Genomic DNA, 9824 nt, shown 5'->3' on the forward strand with positions numbered 1-9824 from the left:
GAAATTTTTAATTATTATACTAAAACAATATAAATTTCTATTATATTGTTTTTTAATATATAATATAATACTTATTATAATTTGTATTAAGTTTTATTAATTATATTTATTTAATTAACTCAACTTAGGGAAAGAACCAAACAATATGAAAATAAAGTATTGTAATATCTTAAACGAGTTTAGAATATACGAGACAAATACTTTTTTATTATTACTTAATTGATTATATCAATTACACCATTGTATAGATACTTCTAAATAACAACACAATTAGATTCACCAAGTTATTTATTCTTTTTATTCTGAAAATAGTTCTTGTTATTTATCAAATGAAAAATATACTAAATGATTATTTTTTATTATACACGATTATATTCATAATGTCTTTTCCATTCATTTTAAACTTTTTAAAAAAACTATTTGACAAAATCCAGTAATTTTTTTATAACAAAAATATCTAAATAAAAAAATGTGAAGATCTCTAATTATCCTAAATCTAGAAGAAATAGAAGACTTTAAAAACATTTTCAATTGATTTTTATTCAAAAACATTTTTTATTTTAAAAACTTTAAAAAAAAAACAAAAAAGAGGGTTTTTATTCTCAACACACTTAACTAACCTTTAATAAATATCACATAATGAAACAATTAGATGGTTATTCGTTATTGATTTGTAGTAAATATTTTCGATACAAAAGTGATTTTATTAATGTTATTTGTGTATGTAAAAAATTTCAAGAAACATTAGAAAAGTTTAGATACAATCCAATCTCAATATCAAGTCTTCGTCTCTTTCCTAAGATTCAGACACAATGCCTATACCATAAAAACGAAATTCGTCTTCCGGTAGAAAGTTATTCATTTTATTATTTTTTGACTTACAAAGAAGCACTTAAACAAATAAAAAATTTTAATAAATGTCATAAAATTATTTATACTCGTTCAGACCGTGAAGAATTCGGACCTGACATTTCACAAAATCTTGCTATTAAAGCTTTAGGTGATAAATGTTTTGAAGGTACTCCAATTCAAGAAATTACCATTCCAAATACTATTAGAAAAATTGGACAAGAAGCATTTAGTCAATGTACTCAATTAACTCAAATACAACTTCCATGTACATTAAAAGAGTTACCAGTTTGTACATTTTTTAACTGTATAAAATTAGAGAAAATAGAAATTCCATCATCTGTTTCAATTATTGATGGAGCATGTTTCTTTGGTTGTAGTCAATTAACTAAAGTAAATTTTCCACAAAGTATTATATCTATTGGGTATGAAAGTTTTGCATTTTGTGCAAGATTAAAAGAAGTTGTTCTTCAAGGGTCATTATATACATTATTTAGTAAAAGTTTTTTTGGATGCACAGCACTTAGTTCAGTCTATCTTCCAGACACTGTAAAATTTATAGCTGATTCATGTTTTGAAAATTGTAGTAGTTTACAAAATATTAACATTCCATCTTCAGTAGTTATGATTAATCAAAAAGTATTTAAAAATTGTATATCTTTAAAAGAAATAGAAACTCCACCATCAGTAGATTATATTGGAGAACAATGTTTTGAAAATTGTTATTCATTAACACGTTTAAAAATATCAGATGCCACAGTAAATATATCATGTAATTGCTTTTTTAATTGTACTAGTCTTAAAATATTAGAAGTCCCATTAAGAAATAATGAATATCCATTTGATGTATCTTATTATGATAAACAAATATTAGAACGTTTTGGTATTAAATGTGTTCATATTAATTCTTTTAGTGGTGGTTCAGTATTAACATATGACCCATTAACTCATGAACCTAAAATACCTGATGATGCTTTAATTATTGGTAAAGATTGTTTTAAAAATATTAGAGAAATTCAATCTATCTGTGTTCCAACAAACATAGTTATTATTGATTCAAATGCTTTTGTTGGATCTTTTATCACATCTATTTATATTCCTACATCAGTTACATGTATTATTCCTGGAGCATTTAGTGATTGTGTTGGACTAAAAGAAATTCAATTACCATCATCAATTTTAAGTATTAGTAGTAAATCGTTTATGAACTGTTCTTCATTAACTTCGGTTACAATACCATCAACAATTACTTCAATTAATGCAAATGCTTTTGAGTCTTGCATAAATTTAAGTACTATTTCTCTTCCTCCTCATTTAGTTAAACTTAAAAAGAATGCATTTTCTGGTTGTGCCCAATTAAAAGAAATACTTTTACCTTCTTCTTTAAAATATATTGAAGAAAAATGTTTTTCTGATTGTGTTAATCTAACATTTCTTTCAATTCCAACAACAGTTACATATATTGGAAAAGATATTTGTTTAAATTGTAGAAGTCTTAAAAGTCTTATTATTCCATTAGAAAAAGATTTGTCATATAAATATAAAGTTAGTTATCAACAATATCAAATATTTTCTTCATTAAATATTCATTGTACAAATGTCCAATTTACTGAACATGATTACTTACGTAGAAGAAATAATAATACAGATAATATTATTCCAACTGATATTAATCTTCATATATCTAAATTGTGTTTTTCTAAATCATTTGAAAATAGATTTATTCTTCCACCAAATGTTATATCTCTTGGAAAATCTTGTTTTCAAGCATCTAGCAATATAACTTCAATTACACTTTCTACAAATATTACTAAAATAAATTCTTATGCATTTAATGGATGTGTATCTCTTAAAAAATTAATAATTCCTTCTTCTGTTCAATACATAGGAAAATATTGTTTTAAAAATTGTGACAATTTAACGTCACTCTCTCTTCCAACAAATTTACTTCCATATACTTCATTAGTTAGTTATTCTGAATATCTTTTATTAAAAAGAAATAATATTGAATGTCTTAATATTGCACAAGTAAATGATGATGAAATTTATGATTTAAAATATTTACCTTCAGAAATTAAGACATTAAATATTACTTATTTTGATTTTTATTCAAAGGAAATTACTATTCCTTCTCATATTACTAAAATAAAAGTTGGAGTTTTTTATGATTGTTTCCAAATGTCTAGAATTCAAATTCCTTCAAATGTTGTCTCAATTAAAAGAAATGCTTTTTCCAACTGTATTTCATTAAAAAGTATTGAATTATCTCCTAATCTTAAAAAATTATCATCATCATTATTTTATTATTGTATTTCATTAAAATCTATTGAAATTCCATCTAAAATAACTAAATTATCTAACAACGTTTTTGCTGAATGCCATTCATTAAGTCAAATTTATTTTTCAAATCAATTAAAAAAAATTAAAGAGTGTTGTTTCTTTAATTGTAAACATCTTTCTTCAGTAACTATTCCATCTTCAGTTACAAAATTAGGAAAAAGATGTTTTGATTTTTGTCTTGGTCTAGAGGAATTTAATTTTGAAGAACATTGTCAAATTAAAAAAATTCCAGAAAATTGTTTTAGAATGTGTGATAAATTAGTATCATTTAATATCCCATCTTCTATTGAAATTTTAGATAACTCATGTTTTTATAAGTGTTTTGGATTAACATCTATTCACATTCCTTCTAATGTTAAATCAATTGGAATGTGTTGTTTTAAAAGATGTTATTTTTTAAAAGAAGTAATTTGTGATCAAATTCAAGAAATTGATAAAGACTGTTTTAGCTACTGTGCTAGATTAGAATCAGTAATTCTTCCTTCTTCATTAAAAAAAATTGGACAAACTGCATTTAGTTATTGTTCTAATTTAAAAGAAATTTGTATTCCTGACTCAGTTGAATTTATTGGAGGATCATGTTTTATTGGATGTACACAATTAACAAGAATAACATTATCATCACGACTAACATCACTTTCTTATGACTGTTTTAGTAACTGTAGTTCTTTATCTTCAATTATTATTAATAATACTCCTGTTTCAAATTATCCATTTAATGTATCATTACTTCAATATATATATTTCTCAAAAAATAAAATTCCTTGTCATAATATTACTCTCTCTAGAGATGAAATATTTTTACTTTCTACAAGCATCCCTCGTTTAGTAAAATCTTTTACTGATAATTGTTTTAGAAATTCTATTAGTTTAATTAATATTTCAATACCTTCTTCAGTCACTTCTCTTGGAGAATATTGTTTTAAAAATTGTATTAATCTAACAAGTATTACTATTCCTTCTTCTATTTCTTCTATTCCTTCTCATTGTTTTGATAATTGTTACAATTTAAAATCTATAATACTTCCTTCTACCATAACTTCATTTGGAAGTCATAGTTTCTATGGATGTTCTCAATTAAAGTCTCTAAAGTTAATCCCTAAAGAATGTTTTGAATAAGTCTTTGATTCTTCTTTAATTGTTCACACTTCAATTTAAATAAAAAAGAATAATCAATTATGATTTACTTAGTATTTAGGTTTTCGTTATGTTGAGAAGTGAGCAAATCAAATTCTTCAACATACTTACTTTATTTCTTTTGAAATAAAGTTTTTCAATTATTTTCAAATAAATGGTTCTCATTTAAATTGTTATTTGAATTTAAATTAAAAATTTATGAGTATTAAAACTTGTTATTGTTTACATTTTTGTTTTAAGAAGAATATTTTTATCTTGCCACTTAATATATTCAATTCAAAAGTATCAGTAACAAACCTCTTTTCATCGTAATAAATATATTACTGTCATAATAAATGACTAATCTAATATCTTAACAAATATCACTTCCTTAATAATTCATAACAGTATTAATAAATACAACCTAAGCAGTGTTAAATGGAGGAGCTGTCTCATTAAAGGCAAGACTATAGCCAGACTATTACTAGGGGTTCAAAGATAGGATTTATTTTAGGGTTCTGTGTGGTATTTCTTATGTCAGTCTTTGAATCGTTCATTGTTTTAATTTAAATAAAAAAAGAACTAAAGATAAATTATTTTTGCAGTAGAACAGAAGATCAATATCTTCATAATTTAAAAATGTACTTTTTATATTAACTGTTTTAAATTTCATTTATTTTTTCTTTATAAAGAAAAGAAGAATTGGTTAAAAAATAACAAAGAAAAAATTAAAAATAGGTCTTCTATTCTTTTCAAAGAGGGATTTTAATTAGTTTTTTAATAAAAAAAATAACAATAAAAATAGTTTTAATCTAAATAAAGATTCGAATTGAAGACGTAACCAACCCTTTTAAAGTCTTTTAAACTAATTATTTTCTAATAGAGATTGCATGGGAGGAAAACCTTCAAAACAACAATTACAAAAAATTGAATATACTGGAGAACCTAATGGAACTCCATATTATTCAATTTCTGGTAATGAATTATCAGAAATGATTACTAATAAAAAAGATGAAACATTTCTCCAGTTAGGAGGTGCTAATGGTATTGCTAAATTACTTGAAACTGATGTAGATAAAGGAATTTGTGATGAATCATATAATAAAAGACAAGAACAATTTGGAAAAAATAGAACACCAGACCCTGTTCTTATTCCATTCTGGAAAATTTGGTTTGAAGCACTTCAAGATAAAACACTTATTATTCTTATTCTTGCAGCTGTTGTTTCATTGATATTAGCATTTGTTGTTCCAAATTCTACAGATAAATGTTTAACTAATGAAACAGAAGAAGATAAAGAATTTAATACTGATTGGATTGAAGGACTTGCTATTTTAGCTGCTGTATTAGTTGCTTCACTTGGATCATCTATTTCTGATTATTCAAAACAAAAGAAATTTTTAGCTCTTTCTAAAGATGAAAAAGATGTAAAAATTAAAGTTATTAGAAATAGTGAACAACAACAAATTTCTATCTTTGATTTATGTGTTGGAGATCTAGTTAATTTAGATGTTGGAGATCTTCTTCCAGCTGATGGAATTTTTGTTCATGGTAATGATTTACGACTTGATGAATCTGATATGACAGGTGAATCAGTTGCTGTTAAAAAATCTGAAAAAAGTTTCTACATGATGTCAGGAACAAAAGTTACAGATGGAAATGGAAAAATGCTTGTTGTTGCAGTAGGACCAAATTCTATGTGGGGAAAAACAATGGAAGCAGTTAATCAAAATAAAACAAAACCAACACCATTACAAGAAAATCTTGATAATATTGCTATGAAAATTGGTTATTTCGGAATGGCTGGTGGTGCTTTAGTATTTATTGCTTTAACTATTTATTATATAGTATCACAATTTACACATAATGACGTATTAAAAGCAGATGAAAAGAATGGAATTATTGAAGGATGTCTTGAATGTAATGTTACTAGAGAAGATCCAATGTGGGAACAATATTGTGAAAAATATTCATTTGATTGGAGTTCATTAACTGTTTTGATTGACTACTTTATTTTGGCTGTAACTATTATTGTTGCAGCTGTTCCAGAAGGACTTCCACTTGCAGTTACTATTTCATTAGCATATTCAATGAAACAAATGTTTAAAGATAATAATTTAGTAAGACATTTAAAAGCATGTGAAACAATGTCAAATTGTACTAATATTTGTTCAGATAAAACAGGTACATTAACAGAAAATAGAATGACAGTTGTAAATGGATGGTTTGGAGGAATTAAAATGGAAACAAGAGATCAAAAAGTTGAAATTGCTAAAGAATATGAAGAAATAATTAATATGAATATTTCAATTAATAGTTCACCATCTACATCATTAATTGAAGAAAAGGGACAAATTAATGTTATTGGAAATAAAACAGAAGGAGCATTATTAATGTATATAAAAGAAAGAGGAATTAATTATTTAGAAATTAGAAAAAGAAATGAAAATAATATTTATCAAATGTTTGCATTTTCAAGTGCTAAAAAGAGAATGAATACACTTGTTTGGATAGATAAACCAAATACTATTAGAATGTTTACAAAAGGAGCACCAGAAATGATTTTAGAAAAATGTCAATATTATATGAATGAAAAAGGAGAAATTAAAGAATTAACAGAAGAAATTAGACAAGAACTTGAAGAATGTCAAGCAGAATGGGCATCTAAAGGATATAGAACATTATCATTATCATATAAAGACATGGCACCAGCTAATCCTAATAATTTAGAAGAAAAATATGAAAGTGCTAATGAAGAAGGATCTATTTTATTAAGTTTATTTGGAATTGAAGATCCAGTAAGAAGAGAAGTTCCAGGAGCTGTTGCTACATGTCAAAAAGCAGGAATTATTGTTAGAATGGTAACAGGAGATAATATAGCAACAGCAAGATCAATTGCACAACAGTGTAATATTATTTCAAGAGAAAATGATATTGCAATAGAAGGACCTAAATTTGCAGAATTAACAGATTCAGAAATTATTGAAAAATTAGAAAATCTTAGAGTTATTGCAAGATGTTCACCACAAGATAAAGAAAGACTTGTTAAATTACTTATTAATCAAGGAGAAGTTGTTGCAGTTACAGGAGATGGAACAAATGATGTACCAGCACTTAAAGCAGCAGATGTAGGACTTGCTATGGGAATTAGAGGAACTGATGTAGCTAAACAAGCATCAGATATTGTTATTTTAGATGATAATTTTCAATCAATTGTTAATTCAGTAAAATGGGGAAGATGTGTTTATGATAATATTAGAAAATTCCTTCAATTCCAATTAACTGTTAATGTATCTGCTGTGGTACTTTGTATTATTGGTTCAGTATTTGTTGGTGAATCACCATTAAATGCACTTCAAATGTTATGGGTTAATATGATCATGGATACTTTAGCTGCATTAGCACTTGGAACAGAAAAACCAACAGATTCATTATTAGATAGAAAACCATTTGGTAGATTTGATTCACTTATTTCATTTAAAATGTTAAGATCAATTCTTTTCCAAGCAGGATATCAATTGGTTATTACATTGGCTATTGTCTTTGCTGGAAAATATATTCCATTCCTTAATGCACCATGTGGTTTTGTTAAAACTGTTGGTCATTCTGGTGGTGAAGATTTTAGTAAATATTGTGCTGGTGATAATATTGGTTTTAAGAGTATTAATGATGTTAAAAATGATACTGTTGAACTTCAAACTTTAGTATTTAATATGTTTGTCTTTGCTCAAATCTTCAATCTTTTCAATTCAAGAAAAGTAAATGGTGAACATAACGTCTTTGAAAGGATCTTTTCAAATTGGTACTTCCTTGGTATTTGTGCTGGTATTTGTGTTTGTCAAATTATTATTGTCCAATTCCTTGGTATTCTTTTCTCAGGAGTTCCATTTAGTCCATCACAAGGTCAATATGGACTTTCATGGCAAGGATGGATTGTATCAATTGCTTCTACTCTACTCACTCTTATTGTTGGACAAATTTCATTCTTTATTCCAGTTCCTACTTCTAAACCAAAGAAATTTAAGAAAGAATCAGCATCACTTTTCAGTAAAATTAAAGGTAAATTCAGTAAAAAAGAATATCAATCTATTGATAGTAGTGATGATGAATAAAATCTTGCCTATTTTGAAAAATCAATAAATTAAAATTATTTTTGGTTATTTTTTATTTTTTTTAATTTATTAATAAAATATTAAGTATTAATAGAATTTGTATCTATTGTTCCAAGTCAGTAGAGACTAAGCCATCATTGAGTCGTTCTCTAGCAGCTTTACTGAGTATGTTATATTGTGGTAGGTTCAATGTTCCATGACATCTGTCATATTCTTAATTACAAGGTTTTTGACTTCTTTTATGCTGTTAATTTCATTTTTTAATTCTTTAATTATTTTAATACTTTCTACATTTACTAATTAATAGAAATTACTATCAATTTATTTTAACATCTTTTATTTTTTCCTCTTTATCTTATTTTTTATTTCTTTATATAAATTTCTTTTCTTCAAATACCTCCACTAATGTATGATTTGCAACATTAGTCATATCAAATAATAGAAAAGTTTTATTCTTTTTATTTAACACTTAGATATATGGTATTTTATGATAACCAATCACTTTTTGGCATTCTTTGTTTTTTCAATATCATTGTGATCTCTTTATATTGGAATATTATTTCGTATGTTGATTTCTTGTATTGATGATAATTCATATAATTTGTATAAAGTAATAAAATAAGATATATTTATTCTTTATTGTTATTATTTTATATTAGATGATATTTTATTATTTTATATTTGTTTATATTGTTTGTTTATATTTTATTATTATTATTATTTATTGTTGTTTATATTATATCATTTATTTATTATGTTGTATTGATATTTAACAATGTTAATATGAAATGAATAATAATGAATAAATATAAAATAAGAATAAAAAGATATAAGAATATAACATAAATAATAAAATAAGAAATATATAATAGATATAAAGATAAAAGAAGAATAAAATAAATAAATATAAAATAATATAAATAAAATAAAAAAGAAATAAAAAAGAATAAAATAAATATTTTATTATATTTTTATTTATCTTTTATTCTTATTTCTTTTTATTATTTATTAAATTAACACAATGAATATTAATATTTCAAATAAAATAAAACAAGAATGAAATATGTACATTTTTATATTCATCATTTCATTCATTGATAGATGAAATGTTCATATTTATTTATTGATTTTATTTTATATTCTTTTTTATTTTTAGTTTTCAAATAAATAATAATGAATAAAAATCATTTCATTTCAATTACAATGATTCGTTTTGGTGTGAAACATTCTGGATCTTGTTTTCCACAAAGTGCATTTGATATTCCTTTATATTCATATGATTCTTGATAACAACATGATTTTGTTTTATCATTTTCTTTATTAACCCAAATATCATATCCATATCCAAATTTAAACAATAAACAATTAAATGATTGATTAAATAAAATAAATGCATATTGTGGTTCT

The 9824-nt window shown here is 24.4% G+C and overlaps 2 protein-coding genes across 2 annotated transcripts, besides 14 other annotated features; both read left to right on the top strand.

Moving 5' to 3' along the window:
- Positions 1 to 12: 12 nt before the first annotated feature.
- Positions 13 to 117: a microsatellite.
- A 317-nt stretch (positions 118 to 434) lies between these two features.
- Positions 435 to 471: a sequence feature (AT_rich).
- Positions 472 to 534: 63 nt separating this feature from the next.
- Positions 535 to 581: a sequence feature (AT_rich).
- Positions 582 to 639: 58 nt separating this feature from the next.
- EDI_108550 (uncharacterized protein) lies at positions 640 to 4308 on the top strand (the record flags this gene model as incomplete). Its single annotated transcript, XM_001736590.1, has 1 exon — positions 640 to 4308. One exon carries the CDS (start codon positions 640 to 642, stop codon positions 4306 to 4308), a length of 3669 nt encoding a protein of 1222 aa, XP_001736642.1.
- Positions 899 to 937: a sequence feature (AT_rich).
- Positions 3242 to 3276: a sequence feature (AT_rich).
- A 44-nt stretch (positions 4309 to 4352) lies between the features above and the next one.
- Positions 4353 to 4573: a repeat region.
- Positions 4574 to 4691: 118 nt separating this feature from the next.
- Positions 4692 to 4856: a repeat region.
- Positions 4756 to 4856: a repeat region.
- Positions 4857 to 4864: 8 nt separating this feature from the next.
- Positions 4865 to 4906: a sequence feature (AT_rich).
- A 27-nt stretch (positions 4907 to 4933) lies between these two features.
- Positions 4934 to 4996: a sequence feature (AT_rich).
- A 71-nt stretch (positions 4997 to 5067) lies between these two features.
- Positions 5068 to 5126: a sequence feature (AT_rich).
- Positions 5127 to 5195: 69 nt separating this feature from the next.
- EDI_108560 (plasma membrane calcium-transporting ATPase, putative) lies at positions 5196 to 8417 on the top strand (the record flags this gene model as incomplete). The annotated part of the gene is made up of 1 exon (XM_001736591.1): positions 5196 to 8417. One exon carries the CDS (start codon positions 5196 to 5198, stop codon positions 8415 to 8417), a length of 3222 nt encoding a protein of 1073 aa, XP_001736643.1.
- Positions 8418 to 8440: 23 nt separating this feature from the next.
- Positions 8441 to 8496: a sequence feature (AT_rich).
- Positions 8497 to 9024: a repeat region.
- Positions 9025 to 9046: 22 nt separating this feature from the next.
- Positions 9047 to 9819: a repeat region.
- Between the last annotated feature and the right edge of the window lie 5 nt (positions 9820 to 9824).

This window comes from Entamoeba dispar, genomic scaffold (genome assembly GCF_000209125.1).
Source record: "Entamoeba dispar SAW760 scf_1105229459995 genomic scaffold, whole genome shotgun sequence".
Lineage (NCBI taxonomy): Eukaryota > Evosea > Mastigamoebida > Endamoebidae > Entamoeba > Entamoeba dispar.